Genomic DNA, 17,596 nt, shown 5'->3' with positions numbered 1-17,596 from the left:
CACAGCGCAGGACCGGCAAGATTGACTCATTTGAACTTCTGCAAGATCAGCATCGGAAGCGTGCGCTGGGCCGGAGAGATCTTGGGGAGCCTCCGACAGTGGCTTTCTCCCCTCTCTGCAGCTCTCTTTTACTTCCCAGCGCAGCGATTCACGAAGGCAGCCTCGGGGCTTTTGCTGAGTCGCGGCTGCCTCTGATGATGCAACTTCCTCTTTCCTCAGAGGCGGCGCGACACAACAAAGGACCCGAGGCTGCCTTCGTGAATCGCTGCGCTGGGAAGTAAGAAGAGCTGCTGGGAGGGGAGAAAACCACTATCAGTCTGGGAAGCTGCTGGGCAGGGGAAAAAAGGGACAGCTGCTACTGGAAAGGGAGAAGGAGAGATGCTTCTGGGAGGGGAGGAGGGAAAGGAATCTGGGAAGCTGCTGGGCCAGGAAAAAAAAGGGACAGCTGCTACTGGAGAGGGAGAAGGAGAAGGAGAGATGCATCTGGGAGGGGAGGAGGGAAAGGAATCTGGGAAGCTGCTGGGCCAGGAAAAAAAAGGACAGCTGCTACTGGAGAGGGAGAAGAAGGAGAGATGCTTCTGGGAGGGGAGGAGGGAAAGGAATCTGGGAAGCTGCTGGGCAAGGAAAAAAAGGGACAGCTGCTACTGGATAAGGAGAAGAAGGAGAGATGCTTCTGGGAGGGGAGGAGGGAAAGGAATCTGGGAAGCTGCTGGGCTAGGAAAAAAAGGGACAGCTGCTACTGGAGAGGGAGAAGGAGACGGAGAGATGCTTCTGGGAGGGGAGGAGGGAAAGGAATCTGGGAAGCTGCTGGGCTAGGAAAAAAAGGGACAGCTGCTACTGGAGAGGGAGAAGGAGACGGAGAGATGCTTCTGGGAGGGGAGGAGGGAAAGGAATCTGGGAAGCTGCTGGGCAAGGGAAAAAAAGGGACAGCTGCTACTGGAGAGGGAGACGGAGAGATGCTGCTGGGAGGGGAGGAAGGGAAGAGAGTTACTGCTGGACAGGAGGCTGGGAGAAAGAAAGAAAGGGGGCAGGCAGGGAAACAGAAGGAAAGAAGAGAAACAGAAAAAAGAAAGAAAGGTCAGGGAGAGAGGAAGAAAAAGTTGGGGGAGGGAATGAGGTGTGGAGGAGAGAAAGCATACAGGCTGATAGAAGGGAAGAAAGATTGGATGCACAGTCAGAAGAAGAAAGTGCAACCAGAAATCACCAGACAAGGTAGGAAAAATGATTTTATTTTAAATTTAGCAAAGTGGAGGCAGTATTACCACAGTTTTCAAAGGAATTTGCCCAAATAACTTAATAGTTAACTGGGTAAATTCCCAGAGATGAAAACTTCCCTTCACTTACTATGCACAGTTCTGAATTTATATCTGCTGTCTATATTTTACAATATGGTCCCCTTTTACTAAACCGCAATAGTGGTTTTTAGCGCAGGGAGCCTATGAGCGTCAAGAGCAGTGCTGGGCATTCAGCGCAGCTCCCTGCGCTAAAAACTGCTATTGTGGTTTAATAAAAAGGATGGAGGGTATATTTGTCTATTTTTGTATGCTATAAAAACCAAATACAGAGAGAGACTGAGAGCTGTTGACGAAGAGCTACGTGTGTGTCTTTCTTCCATTCCAGCCAGAATATCAGCTTTGTGTTCAGCCAAACAGGCCCAGGTTTCGCACTGAATAAAGTATTTTATAATTTTTATAATTTTTATTTCATAATAAAGTAATTATAAAATACTTTCTTTGTGTTTATTTGATTCCTATTCAAGAGAATTACTTTATATATAGTCAATATAGGCAGAGAGTTAAATTTTTTAACATTTTCTAATGGTGGTGTGCCTCCTGATTTTTTTCATGAAACAAGTGTGCCTTTGCCCAAAAAAGGTTGAAAAACACTGGTCTAGAAATTGAAAGCATCAAACGTATTGTCTTCTGGACTGTTTTTAATTTACAGTTTACACATATGGATGTAACAGACATAACTACATTTGTTGTAAAACATTTATTAAGATATCATTTCATCCCTACAATTTCTGTGTTCTTAAAAATATTATTTAACGTTATTTAATTTAGCGTGTAGGCCTAAAATTCCTTTGAATACCTCGTCCTCATGTATCAGCAACTTTGACAACATATTTATTTGGCTCATAACTTGCTGGCGCCCGATATTTTTAGCTCACAGTGAAAAAAGTTTGCTCACAACACCCGCCCGCTTAGAGGGAACACTGCACAGCGGGTGCAGGTGTCAGCCCGATGCTCCGGACCCAGGCACTGTAGGCACCAATTGTGTGGGTCGGTGAGAGAGATCGGGCGTGCACACCGCTGGCACTTCTTAAAGCCCGGTAGAGGGGGCATGAAGGGAAAGACGGCCTCCGCAAAATCGAAACCGGAGGCTTGTATGGTGGCAACAGGCCCCGCCAGGGCCGGGCTGAAAAAATAAGGAAAACTCGACGAGTTTTTTTTTTTTTTTTTTTTAAAGTAAAATAAAGATAATCCGAAGGAGAAAATAGAAAAAAAAATTAGAAAATACACGAGCGGGAAGGCAAAAATTTGTTTTTCAACGGCCGTTGAAAACACATGCGTCTTCTTCGCTCCGCGGAAATGAAGAAACTGGGGACCACGCACTCCTCCGTCGGGCGGGAAGGCACTCGCGCATGCGCGGTGCGGCCAACTAGAACTTTCTAGTTAAAAGTGTCCGTACCGGGGCTCCGTTGGTGACGTCACCCATGCGTTAAGAATATGCTGCCTGCTTGTCCTGGGATAAAAGACTTTCCTCTCTCTCTTTTAGGTTCTAGTTCACACTTACTGTCTAACACCAGTTCTGGCAGGATACACATTTCAAATCTGACATATTGTCATCACAAAACAGAAAATAAAATTATTTTCTACCTTTTTTTGTCTGGTCATTATTCAAATCATGTTGGTCCCACGCTCTGGTTGTGTTCTGATAACTTGCTTGCCAGGGTTTCCTGCCCATTTGTCGTTTTCTTTTTTCTCAGTGTTAACCATCCATCTGCCATCTCTGTCCTCCCCTTCCGTTTCCCTTCCCTCCCCTGGAGGTCTGGCATCTTTCCTTTTTTTGTCTCCATCCCTGGAGCTGCAGTGATGGACCCCACCATCCTCAGATCCACCATCTCTCATTTTCTTAACTACCCTTTCATCCAGCATTTCTCCCTCCTTCCCCACCTCCCCAGGGTTGACCATCTCTCCCATTCTCTTCCCAACTACCCTCCTATCCAGTATATCTATCACCCACACCCCTTCACACCATCACTTGTGTCCAACTTCTCTCCCTTTCTGTTCGTTTCCTCTCTAAATCTCATTGTCTACCATCTCTCTCCCTCTCCTGTTTTTAGATCCATTATTTTTTCTCCCCCCCCCAAGTACAGGATATTCACGTCTCTTTGAACCCCCCTTCCCTTCCTCCGTGTATGTCTACACCAGGTCCCCCTCCCCCTAAGGCCTGCATGTTCCCCCCTGGCCTCCCGCTCTTACCTTTAATTAATTACAGCAGCGGAGCAGCCTGCAGAGAGGATCGTCGGTGCTTTAGCAATCCTTGCAGGTTGCCGTCATCTTCAGGAGCACGTTCACTCTGTTGCAGTCCTGCCCCTCCTCTGACGTAATGGGCAGGATCACAGCAGATTGAACGCGCTCTTGAGGAAGACATCAGCCTGCAAAAATCGCTAAAGTAGTGTTCTTCAACCTTTTTACACTCAAGGACCGGCGGAACTAAAATAATTATTTTGTGGACTGGCACTGGTCTGCGGACCGGCAGTTGAAGAACACTTGGATAAGTTGTGGGCCAGACCCCGCCCATCTCCATAATAGTACTAATTGTAACACTATTTTTCCATTCAATTTCATACATACACACAATATAATCTTATTAATAACACATAATGGTTAACCACAAAACTAAACTACACAAAGCACACTGTATGCTTTTCAACATTCATTCCTACCCTAACACAGATAACCCCTAAGCAAATATGGGACCAAACACTGAAAGTACTAATATATAGAAACAAATCCTAAGATGCAAGACTCTGCATGCAGACTGGACGAACCATTCGGGTCTTTATCTGCCGTCATTTACTATGTAACTTTCAAATAGCACTAATTTAAGTTCCTTGTACCTCTAAAAGGAAAGGGGCTGCCCCTATGAAGCAAAAGTAATCTTGACCCACCAGAATACAATGAAAACAGCCTCAGGATCAAACCATAAAAGGTAGCACTATAAGCCTTATTTTTTATCTCAGGGTCCAATTTTGGTTACTTAGGGGGGCGGGGACTAAAGACCCTGATCTGAATGGAAACACATTTTTGCTTATTACTAAATGAAGGAAATATCTTACTTAAAAAAAACCTAACACTTATTCTAGCATTATTTGGGACTACCTGAGTAGCTTTCAGGAGCTAAACAGTTCCCCAACCTCTCTCAAACAGGCAACATAAATACACCAAACCAAATTTCTACAGAAAGCAAAAAGGGCATTTACCCTACTTTTGATAGGATCAGAATTAAGATGTAGACAAGGCTGGGCAACGAAGATCATACATAAAGCACTGTCCTGACCTAAACCAACAAAAGAGACTCCAGTCACCCCATTTGTGCCTTTTCAAATGCTGTTGTCTACCAATTTCTACTTTAAAAAACTGTAAGCAGCAGAAAACAGCAACTGTACCACACTAAAGTGTTAACTTTTTAAAAAGCTTGTACAACTACCGCTGAAAGAGAGAAAAATAATAGCCAAGTATTCACTCCACTTATACGCCAACCGCCCCACAAAGACTTCTTCATGGAAACTAGACTCCATTTCCTCCCAGCGCATCAAAACCATCACAACTCTCTCACTCCTGTCTTCTCATTGGCTGATCCACGGTCCCACAACCAATCCGCAACTCAGAAAAGACCGCTCTTCCATTATCTTGTTTCTCTCCCTTGCCCCAACCCCTCCTGGGGAAAAGGAAAGTTTCGATATCGTCAGCCCTCCACGGACCAGCAGGAAATTTTTGCGGACCGGCGGTTGAAGAACACTGCGCTAAAGCACCTGTGATACCTCTCTGAAGGCTGCTCCGCTGATAAAAGTAAAGGTAAGAGAAGGAGGCCAAGAGGGAAGCTGGATAGCACCAGCACTTCACGACTGACCTTCCCCCCCCTCAAGAAGGAGCGGCAGCAGACGGCCAGCAAGAGGCAGCGCTGCTGCTCCTGCTTTAGGAGACTCAAGGCATGGGGAGGAGGGTTGGGTCTCGAATCATTGAGGCCAATTTTTTGTAAATACAAATAAATTTGAATCAATTCAGCCAAAATGAATCGATTCGAATTGTAAATCGGGCAGGACTAGGACAGATAGTTAAGTTCAAATAAGGATTGAGATCGTGATGGAATATTAACACCCAGGTATCTAATGCCCATTTGAAAGGAAAGCAACCGAGTGCTATCCCGCAGATTCATGGACAGATTTAGAATCTGATTTGTCCATAATGGTTCTAAAACCGGATGCCCGGCCAAACTCCTCAATAATTGCAGGGAGAGAAGTGCTGGGGCACGCAATCGAAGGTATGACATCATCAGCAAACAACAATAGATTAGTGGATATTTCCCCACAGGTAATACCATTAATACCTTGTTAGGAACGAATATGATTAGCAAAGGGTTCCATGACCAGAGCAAAGAGCAATGGGGACAGCACATAGCCCTGTCTGGTCCCCCTTCCCAATTCAAAACTATCCGTATAGCCCCTGTTAATCTGTAAAGCAGCCAAAGGTCTAGTTGTCCTCCTATACCCTTGATCGACAGAGTACTGAGCAAATAAGGCCAATGCACCCTATCAAAGGCTTTTTCTGCATCAATTCCCAGTAAGAGCGGGAGTCCCCTTTTGTGTGTACTAACCAAATAATATGTAATAGTTGACGAATGTTGTCAAATTGTCTGCCGTCCCTCAATAAAACCCGCTTGATCATCCTGAACCAGGTGTGGCAAGAATATTTGTGAAACATTTATAATCTGTGCCTAGCAGTGATATGAGTCTATAGGAACCACAACTAGTAGGGTCCTTGCCTGGTTTTAATATCAAGGGGACTCCTGCTAAGTGCCACGAATGAGGCAGTTCACCTCTTTCCCCTAGATTGTTAAACATTGCTGTGAGAGGGCCTGCTAACAAGTGCTTAAAACTTTTATAGAAGCGATTGGTGAAACCATCTAAGCCTGGGGCCTTAACATGGAATAAGGTCGATATTGCTCAAAGAGTTTCTTCTTCCATTATAGGGGCTGAGAGCCCTATAGCCTCCTCTTCCATTATACTGGATAAATGAGTCTGATCTAAATAATCATCGATATACTGTTGTGATACCTTATCTTCCGGGGTATATAATTTTTCATAAAAGGTTGTGAAAGCTTGGGTCATAGGTGACCATTGTAATAAAGTTCCTCAATCGCTTCTTTTTCAGCTTATTGGCTAACAAGCGCCCCGCCCTATTCCCATGTTCAAAATGTTTTTGCTGTAAACACTGCAGCTTCTCATGTAGCTCCTCTATTTGCATCATCTGCAATTCCTTTCTAGTCTTATCTAAACGGGTCAGAAAAGTAGAGGACCCTGGAAAACACTTTGGGTTTGCTTGAGAAGTTTGTTTTTGCAAGGCTTCTTGTCTATAATGTTCGCAGCGACGGAAAGCCCCTATAGAAATTCCATGCCCCCGCATCACTGCTTTCAGGGCTTCCCAGAAGGTGAATGGGGAGACCTCATCACTCACATTCAATTGGCTATATTCACGCAAGTCTCAATGTGAGATCTGGCGATGGGATCTACTAACAAGCTATCACAAAATTGCCAGTACTGTTTACCAAAAAGGGCCAAGTGTGGGCATATCTTGAAGCAAGTGGGCACTTGATCTGACCACACTCAGTTTGATAGAAGCATCGGATATCTGGGGCAGCAAACACTCAGGCCCCAAAAATCTATTCAGGAGTAAGAATTTGCACTTCCAAATAGTATTAGTAGTCCTTGGTGGTTGGATTAAAATGCCTCCATGGGTCAATCAAATCCCAAGCAGCAAATAATGTTTGCAAATGTTTTCTATCTATTTTGCCATATTGAACTCGGAAGGCTGAATTATCTAGAATGGCATCAAGGGTAATATTAAAGTTACCCCCAAGAATCAAATGTCCTTCTACCTCATCCTGCAACACAAACTCTAATGTGTCAAAAAAAAACCCTTCTGCTCTGTAGTTGGAGCATATATATATAGTCAAACCTCGGTTTACGAGCACACCGGTTTGCGAGTGTTTTGCAAGACGAGCAAAACATTCGCAAAATCGGTTCCTCGGAAACCGAGCTTGACTCGATTTAAGAGGACCCCCCCTCGCAATACGGCATCCACACCCCCCCCCCCGCTCACGTGCCCCCCCCCCCCCCCCGCGATTTGGCATCCCTCACGCACCCACCCAAACACATTGGCTTACCCCCATATGGCACCGGCACCAACACACAGGACATGCCAGTGCTCGAAGATCTGCCATCTTCCTTTTTGCTGGGCCTTGAGCATTTGCGCATGCTCAAGGCCTTCTAGTCTCACTCTCTCCGAGATTCTTGGAGATCTCCTATGCGTTGGTGCCATAAGGGGGTAAGCCAATGTGTTTGGGTGGGGGATGCCAAATCGCGGCGGGGGGGGAGTGACATAAGCATGGGAATGCCGGATCGCGTGGGGGGGGGGAGGGATTTGGAGCTCCGGTGGCCTCGGGGGGGGGGGGGGGTGGAATGCATCAAGCGTGTTTCCCTTACTTCCTATGGGGAAACTTGCTTTGATATATGAGTACTTTGGTTTATGAGCATGCTTCTGGAACGAATTAAGCTCGTAAACCAAGGTTCCACTGTATATTGCAAAACATAGAGGTCTTGATTAATCTCCACTTTCAATAGCAAATAGCTCCCCTGTGGATCCCGGGTCATGTGCTTAACTTGAGGATGAAGAGCATCTGCTATCAAAATGTCTACTCCATGTTTCTTGGTACCCTCTTTGTTGGAAGATAAATATGGGAGTTTTTATGATGCTTAAGTAAAGCTACGTACTGTGGTTTGAGATGAGATTCTTGAAAAAAAGCCAACCCCTGCTTTCAGACGTCAGCCTCTCTAAAGAGGAGCTGACACTTCTGTGGCAAATTAAGGCCTCCTATATTAGGAGTTTAGAACGTAAGCCCACCATTCGTCATCTCCAATCAAAAAATAACATAACAAGTAGCACACCTGATTCACAACAGTAATGACCACACCCACATAGCAACACCCCAAATCCCCATATATTACTCCCCTCCCTCACCCAGTCCCTGTTCCCAACAGACCCCCCCTCCCACCACTAACAAAAGGCCCGTCAAAAAGTTAGGCAAACGGAGGAAATTAATCTCCCTAGTGGCAAGATCACCAGCCATCCAGATCTCGCTATGCACATCCAAATGAGTATGGAGAGTAGAATTATGAAGCAAGTCCCAGCAGCTATAAGCTGAATCTCGAAAACGCAGATAGCAGGTATCATAAGCAATGTCACCACTGAGGAATCCAATGCAGCAGGCCACTTCCTTCAAGCTGGTTCACCCGAGGGCCCTGAATCAGAGCCGGAGCGAAGCTGCAAACACTTGCCGTTGCAGGGAACTCTGCTCCATCGCTGAGTAGTGGTCAGAGCCCCAGCACCTGAATAGGTTATTTTGGATTAATCTTGTGCTGCGCATCCCAAAGCACTTGCAGGGTATCCTCCACTTTGGTGACTGTATGTTTCCAATTAGCCATTAGGAAAGAAAGATCAAAGGGATACAGCCACTTATTGCAAATATGTGCAGTTAAGCACTTGGTCACATCACGAAAGTCAAACCGCTTTCTTAAATCACCAACAGATCTTCAAACTTCTCCACTTTGCCCATATGATATGGCTCACCTGTCTGGCAGCCTTTAACACCTCAAGTTTTCACTGGATATCGTAGAAAACAAGCCATATCATCACCTCACTTCGAGGTCTGTGTCGTGGTCAATGACATGCTCCTCAAAGTCCAAAAGGCGGGCTCCCATATCTTCTACCGACTTCTGGATTTTAGCCTCCTTGGTTTGGAGGTATTTCGGAATTGTAAGTATCGTACCTTTGAGATCCTCCATCCAGGTACGCAATTCAGTGCAAGTAGCTGGGCGAGCATCCGCCTCGGGTAAGGAAGGTTGCATCCCTGACAAAGCACTGTCTGCAGGCACATGCAGTTCTTGGCTTGAGCAGCCTTCCAATGTATCTGCTGGCTGGCAAGAAAAGGTTTTCAGGTCCGCTCAGTCCTTTTTGCCTGCCATAGTTGCCCAAAAATATTGCACTCGATGGTAAGAAAAAATTCCAACTTAGCACGAATTTTAGCTTAATAGTAGCGATAATTGAAGAAGCTCAGCGATCATGCTTCCATCTCTCTTGGTGACGTCACTCCCTCCCTCTGCCTATATTCTTATTCCTCAGGAGGGACTTTGGGCAACTGCCTCCAGCTAAAATACACTTTCAGGCACCAAGAGGACTGCCACCGCTTTTAGTGGGGGATCAGCAAGAGGATTCTAACTGCCATCATTTTTAGTGGGGGATCAGCAAAAGGATTTTAATAAAATGTTGGAAAGAGGAAAAGCAAAGTCCAGGGAAAAACCTTTGCACATATTTAGAGATTAGCTTCCCAAATTGTGGATGGTGACCTCAAATAGGCTCAGAAAACCTGTATTTGGAGTTGCATCTAAGCTAGCTGTCCCAAAGACTTCACCTGTCTTTTGCTTCAAGGGTTAAAATGCCATATGGCCAAAGAATGTTTGACAAGTTCTAAATTAGAAGATCCACTGGTCTGAAGTTATCAGAACTTATCTCTGTTAAAACTGTGTTAGACCACCCACTGAAAGGACCAGATAATGGGACAAGACCTCAATGCAACCTCTGAACAACTCCAAAACCTTTGGCATCAAATTGCTGTCTGCTTCTGTGGTTACCCTGAAAGGGTGACCTCTTCAAATTTTATTTTGAGGCAAGCCACTCACTCTTCCTAGGCAATATTTCCTAGCTTCTCTGAAATTCTCTTTCCAGTTCAAAATAATTTAAGGTCTTGGATTGATTCTCAGAGAATCTAGGCATTACACTCCCCCCTCCACATTCACAATGATAGGAGAAAAGCATAGCAGCAAATACCGAAAAACCGCGAATAACGTTTCATGTTATTCACAGTTTTTCGGTAACAAACCTCTAAAAAAGATAAAAACCCATGAATAACCTAACCTGAATTGCTCCGGAAGCAGCGATTTCCTCCGTACAAAACTGGGAGAAGTGATTTCCTCTGTTCAACGCCGGGAGCAGCGATTTCCTGTGATGTAAATTTGGGGATGGAGCCAGAGAACGAAAACCCGCGAATAATCAAAACCACGAATACCGAGGTGGAAGTGTATACACTCGCCCAAGCCCTTCACAAGCTTGTCCAATTCCTCTCCAAATAAAGTAAAATTAGATTTTCCTTTAGTTCCTCCAGACCAGTCTGGATGAGTGGATTCTATACTCCTACCTCCAGATAAAGACTTGGAAACAATAGCCTCAAAGTGAGCCTGCTACTAGCCACATGATTATGACCCTTTAAAGCCATTTTTAAATGAATGAGACAAGAAACAAAGAATGCTTCTGTTGACCTCAGATTTCTCTACTTTTCCTCTTTTGATTGAAGAATAGTTCTAAAAACTTCACATGTCTTCTGTTGGCAAAGCAAGGACTTTTTAAAGGTGGGTTAACTCTTGTTCTCTTTGTGCAGTGCTACTACTTCAGATAAATATTCACCTGTTGCTTTAAGATTTTTGAAGACTATTTTTACACATAAGGGATATGAAGCACAGCTTATATTGCTAAAACTACTGGACATTCTAAGGGAGATATTCCTTAGAAAATATCCTTTCACCTGTTTTAAAGTACATGACTGATGCCCTAAAAATTTTAAAGTTAAAAATTAAAAAAAAAAAAAAAAAAAAAATCAGTATTACAGTTTAGTCAAAGCATGTTTCTGTAATTATACTGCTTACTCCTAAGATTTCTTCCCATTTTTGGAGTATTTTTATTATTTAGAGTGGGAAGTTAGGATCCCATTTTTATAAGGTCTTGACATGTACCAATTTTTGCAATAATTTAAGGCTATTAAAAAAATAGCACTTGAGGACATACCACCGCTTATTTTGTAAGCAGTAAGGGGCTCACATATCAATCCTGTGCTAATCATTAGAACGCAGTAATGTAGATGTGCTGATTAGCAAGAAATGCACACTTCACCCCCCAGACACAACCTCTCTGCACAATGCCCCCCCCAAAATTATTTTTATCACTTGGTTTGTACGCCTCACAGTAAACCATTTTAAGCTGCAGTAAACACTTACAAGCTTTTACCATGCCTTAGTAAAAAGGACCCCTAAACTTAAAATCTGTTCCCTAAGACAACACACACACCAAATTACCAACTCCAGAAAATTACCTCACCTACCACATGCTGAAAAACTTAGAAATACAGGCTAGTTGTGGACTGCACATGACTCTCTATAGCAGGGATGTCAAACATCGATCCTGGAGGGCTGCAATCCAGTTGGGTTTTCAGGATTTCCCCAATGAATATGCAAGAGATCAATTTGCATACACTGCTTTCATTGTATGCAAATAGATCTCATGCATATTCATTGGGGAAATCCTGAAAACCCAACTGGATTGCGGCCATCCAGGACTGACATTTGACACTCCTGCCCTACAGGGTGACATCATTAAGCCAGTGGTCTCGGTCTCCACTTGCTGGCAAAAGAACATATACCCATATCTGGAGAACAATGAAAAACAGCGGCTCTCTGAAGAAGGGATTTGCAGAGATGACAGGCCCTATTTGCCTGTCAAGTCTGCCATTATTTTCTGTGTATTAATATCCTCAAATACCTATTTAACTTATGATTTTAATTTAGAAATTCTATTCATAAATAAGTACAAAACAGCTAAATGTTCTGTTGCAGAATATAACTAACATACCTATTTTCTTGTAGTATTCTTCCCAAGCTTTAGTGTAATCAACTTGTCCAGCTGGAGGTGGATTTTGTGGTTCTCCTAAGTAAAGATAAAATTTTAGTACACATCAAGACATTTATATAAAAAATTTACTCACTTATGGCAGCTGTTCTCTGAGGACAACAAAACATTTTCATATCAGCAGAGATACTTCCCAACATTCTATTTCTAGAAGCTTTTTGTACCATCTACTATGCATGTTCCCACCTGCTGCACGGATCAGGCAGTCTAACAGCTGATACAATACAGCTCCTAGAATAGCTATGTGAGAATATGTGTCCTACTTTCTTGAACACCTACTAGAGGCGAGTAACTGCTTGCTCTGAAGATAAGCAGGACATCATATTGTCACATCTGGGACTCCCTAGATAAGCTGGCTAAAACAAAAGTGGAGAAATAAGCAGAATACGCCTGCAGCTAGATTGGCCAAAGATTTTCTTTTTAAATTATTTTGTGTTTTTTTCAACAGCCTGGAAAAAGAAACAAAATGGATCTGGAGTGGAAGAGTTGGATTCTCAGAACATAAGAATAGCCTTACTGGATCAGACCAATGGTCCATCAAGCCCAGTAGCCCGTTCTTATGGTGGCCAATCCAAGTCACTAATAGCTGACCAAAACCCAAAGAGTAGCAACATTCCAGGTTACCGATCCAGGGCAAGCAGACTTTTCCCCCATGTCTTAATAGACTATGCACTTTTCCTCCAGGAATTTGTCCAAACCTTTCTTAAAACTAGTTACACTATCCACTTTTACCACAACCTCTGGCAACACGTTCCAGAGCTTAACTATTCTCTGAGTGAAAAAATATTTTCTCCTATTGGTTTTAAAAGTATTTCCCTGCAAGTTCATCCCCTAGTTTTTGTAATTTTTGACAGAGTGAAAAATCGATCCATTTGTACCCATTCTACTCACGAAACCACATCACAGCTTTGCAAATCTCTATGAAGACTATCTCAGGTGTGCCACCAAAGCAACCATGGCTCTTACATTAACGAGTGTGACATGACCTTACAGATTCAGCCCAGATTTAGCTTAGGTGAAAGAGATGCACACTAATTGATTAGTAGACTGCATATACCAATAGCAGCCCTCATCCTACTGGGGTCAAAAGAAAAAAAAGCTGGGTAGACTAAGGGCTTTAGCCTGTTCCAGCTAGAAAGCCAAGGTTCTCTTGCAGTCTGAAGTAAGAGTTGTTTTCACTGGGATGGGCATGAGGTTTGTGGAAGATTCTTGGCAAACAACTGCTTATAGAGTAGCATTCTTAAACAAAATAATTGCACAGAACAGTGATGGAAAATAAATGTATGGTACTGCACAACCGTAGTAAGCAAATAGTCTGCTCATCAGCCAATGCAGTGCACCATGGTTTTCTCACTATTAGAAGTAATGCTGTTAAAACAAAAAAATTGCACACAACAGTGCTAGAACATAAATAAATGGAGATTACCGTAGATCATTTAACCTGATCTAAGACCATATAAAATTTTAAATACGCGTCAAGCTTAACAAATTCTATTCATGCACATATAAGTAACCAATGAAGGGCTATCAATAAAAAGGAGTCACATGCATAATTTAGATTGTTTAAAAATCATTCTGAGCTATTCTGCAGCTAACTGTAGCCTTTTATAGTTTTTGCTTGTTAAGCCTGTATAAATAGCATTGCCGTAATCTGAGACAGAATTGTTGTGATAGCCTAAAAAAGAGCTCATATTGCACTGCTGCTCTCAATTCTTAATCGTTCTTGATGAAAGCTGTGAACAGTTTGCCTAAAAAGAAGATTATAACATAACAAATTTTTATTTATATACCACAAAAGCCTTTCGGTTCTATGTAGTTTACAAAAGTGATGGGCTTACTATTGTCAGTAAGCTACAATAGATAGAACACTGGCATCAACAAGTTAACAATAGTTTCACATCAATATGCTGCTTTGGAGAGATTACAAGAATTTTGAGAACAGATGGGTTTTTAATAGCTTTCTAAAATGCATATATGAGGTTGATATTCTAACCATGTGGCCCAGTTCAGGATCCCTGGAAGCGGCTTGGTATGATAAGTCGGTTAATGAATCTTTGCCAAGTATAGCCTTTGACTGAAGGGAAGGTAAAAAATCATTGGGAACGTGTGGAAAAGCTTGGTGACAAGAAAAAGAACTGAGCAGTTAGATAGTTAGGCAGTAGGCCATGCAGGGCTTTGTAGAAGAAGCATCCAAAACTTGGAGAACTCTTCTCTCAACAGGAAGCCAACGTAATTTTTGGTAGAATGGAGGCGGACAAGAGGTAGTAGGCTTGGCAGAAAAACGCCTTTAGTAAGAAGGCGGCTTAGATGAGTTGAGAAGCTGAGGGAGGCTTAGATTTGGTTTTCACCAAAGCATTCCAATTCTTTTTGTGATCAGTAAGCTTGTGTGGCTAGCTCAATGGAGTCACCAAACAGCTCTTCTTCCAAACAGGGAATATTAAGGTTGACGTCCATATCTGAGACTCTCAACCAGGCCAGACGTCTCATCGCTACTGACATGGCCGAAGCTCTAGATCAGTGGTTCCCAAACCCTGTCCTGGGGGACCCCCAGACAGTCGGGTTTTCAAGATATCCATAATGAATATGCATGAGAGAGATTTGCATATAATGGAAGCGACAGGTATGCAAATCTCTCTCATGATATTCAGCACTGAAGGCAAAGTCGGCTTCTAGTTTAACAGGCAGGCCTTTGCCTAACTGCCTAATACATTTAATGAAGGAAAGTCTTTCAGTAGGAGATCTTGTCTTTAGTGGAGATTTCTGAGGAGAAGGCTCTGAAGGAGTATCATAAGCCTCAGTTGCAGAACCAGAGAGATCATCATTTGTATCAGTCTGTAAGTCAGAGTCATAAATGAGCTTTGGTGAGGGTGTGCTTCAAGAGGATCGAAGCTTACGATGATTGAGGTACAGATTCGAAGAGGAGGAGGAGGTACGTCGCGAAGCTCTCGTGTTTGGAAGTGCGTGATGAAGAACAGTGCTTCCTGGATTTCAAATATCGAGAAGAAAAAGGTCGATGTCTTGAAGTGGATCGATGCACCAATGGGAGGACTTGACGATCATGATGATCAATGTCTAAAAGTAGAGCGTCGAGAGGATCAAAGGTGAGTGGATAAAGATCCATGCCGATGTTCTACAGGAGAGCTGGCTGCGGTACGAGCCCTCGAGACAGTATGTTCAGGCTGGGCTGGTACCAAGGGAATCAATGCTGGTGCATGAAGTTTGAAAAGATCACCCAGCTCCCTTTGGAACAGCTCATTCAACTTTTCTTGAAAGGAAATCACCGGTACCTGTGGCTTCTCTGCTGGTACCAATGATGCTGTGGTTTGCCTCAGAGAGGGTGACTTTGATGGAATATGCACACCTTAAAGAGACAAGCCATAAGAGTGGGCATTGCTGCTTGGTCTGCATCAAGGGACTCAATGCTGTTGCAACCTGCAAAGTTCATTGGGAAGCTGGCGGCTTTTTAGCTGGCTTACCCGATGGTGCAAGATCTCCCGATACTGATGCAGGAGTCTTCGATGTTGATGTTTGCGAGGTTCTGTTGATGTCCATGATCGTCCCGAACAACAACTCCTCCTGCTGAAGTTTATGGCTTTTAACAGAGCACTTCTGCAAGGTGGTACAACTGGCACAGGTTTCTACCTGGTGTTCAGGCCCAAGACACTGCAAACACCAACTATGCGGGTCGGTAAGGGAACTAGGCCTTTTTGACACTTGCAGCACTTTTTAAAACCCGATAACGGCCTAGACATGAATGGGAAAATTGAATTAAAGATTAAAAACTCAACTGCTGAGAGAAACGAAACCTCAAAGGGTGAAGCCCATGAGAAAAAGAGAAAAAAATAAAATCTCTCTCTTTAAAAAAAAAAAAAAAACCCAAAACAAAAGGAGAAAGAAAAAAAAGACACAAAATCGATATTAAAAATACTCAAAGCATGACGGCAAGGCACAAAAAAAAACTGAAGAGTTCAAGAACATAACTTCACTCCGCGGAAAACGAAGAACTGAGGTACTGTGAGCCTACGTCGGGCGGGAAGGCACTCACGCATGCGTGGTGTGGGCAATCGTAAAGCTTCTAAAAACTTAAGTGGCTAAACACTTTTAAAGCGGTCCGTACCGGGGCTCAGTGGATGACATCAGCCACATGTGAGAATATGCTGCCTGCTTGTCCTGGGATAACATGTCTCTTCTTGTTTGCTGCCAGTTTAGGTTGAACTCAAACAAGTAGTGATCTGACCATAGAGTGGATAGCCATTTTCCATCTGATAGGGAGACTGGGAGGAACACTAGATCTTTAGTCGAAGAGGCTGCAAGGTCCAAGTGGTGACCTTTTATGTGTGTGGTAGTGAATGGGGACCATGTATAGTCTAAGTCAAGTAAGAAGGATAGTAGCTCTGTTACAGATTTGTCATCTTTGTTTTCTTGTTGGAGATTTAAGTTCCCTAGCAGTAAACAACTGGCTGAGGAAAAATAATTTTTAAATACAAAGTCATAGAATGTGTCCCTTACATTGGTCCAGTTTTTAGGTGGTACGTAGAAAAGGATGCAAGTGAGGGTTTAGTTAACGTTTTGTTCAAATTCCAGTATTGTGAATTCAATAAATTGTTTCACTACGATTGCTAAGCCATCTCCTTTGTTTGTTTTTCCTGCATAGTGGTATGATTTTATAACCTTGCGGGCAGAGGTCTTCCACCTCTCCAATCTGCAGACCACGACACCCAACTACAAAACATTCAGGAAAGAACTGAAAACTATATTATTCAAGAAATTTCTCAAATGATCTAATTAAACCTTATCGACCCTCCCAGATCCCGACGCATACTATATCAACCTTGTAATCTCCCTGGGAATGCCCAGGCCAATTCTTGTTGTAAACCACCTAGAACTAGAAGATATTGTGGTGGGATAGAAGACACCAATGTAATGATCGGGTCTTCTGCTGATGATAGCCACGTTTCTGTCAGGAATAAACTGCCAAGTTGTTCCTCTGTGAGCCAGTCTTTGATTAGGTTGGCTTTATTCCTAACTGATCTTATATTGGTATAAGCACAGGGGATTAGGAGAAAGTTGGTTGCCTGATAATCTGGGAAGCGTGGCAGAGGGGTTAGGGTTCCTTGGTCTGGTATGACTAGCTTTCTGTCGTTGACCAAAGCTAGTTAAGGCCCCCCCCCATTTCTCTACAATCTGTTATAGTTCTAGATGTTGGTAGGGTTCTTAGCACTGTGATTATGGCAATGGACATGAACTCCCATTTTTCTTACAAACATGAGTATTGAATAGTGCATTCTCAAAGGGGGAAGAGGAATTTAAGAGGCACTGCTCAACTCTCTTGAGATCAAGAGGATAGAAAAAGTCATCCTGTTGGGTCACACACATGACAGGCACCAACGGAGGGAGGAGTGTCCATAAGGAACATGGTCTGTCACACCTGAACACTTCTTGAAACGATTGAGAGTTTTCTGGGACATCGGAAGAAAAATAGCCAAAGTGAAATCAAACGGTTCAGTTTTGATCAA

The 17,596-nt window shown here is 43.3% G+C and overlaps 1 protein-coding gene across 3 annotated transcripts in view; it reads right to left on the bottom strand.

Annotated features, from left to right (window-relative positions):
- Positions 1–17,596, bottom strand: part of FUBP1 (far upstream element binding protein 1) — a 288,549-nt gene that overhangs the window by 47,964 nt on the left and 222,989 nt on the right. For all 3 annotated transcript variants that reach the window (XM_033916010.1, XM_033916009.1, XM_033916011.1), the window contains one exon: positions 12,024–12,098. In XM_033916010.1, coding sequence (XP_033771901.1) covers positions 12,024–12,098 — 75 coding nt within the window. The remainder of the gene's footprint in view (positions 1–12,023; positions 12,099–17,596) is intronic.

The sequence above is a fragment of the Geotrypetes seraphini genome, chromosome 12 (genome assembly GCF_902459505.1).
Source record: "Geotrypetes seraphini chromosome 12, aGeoSer1.1, whole genome shotgun sequence".
NCBI lineage: Eukaryota > Metazoa > Chordata > Amphibia > Gymnophiona > Dermophiidae > Geotrypetes > Geotrypetes seraphini.
The sequence above is the reverse complement of the archived record's forward strand: the minus strand, read 5'-3'. Positions and strand labels throughout refer to the sequence as shown.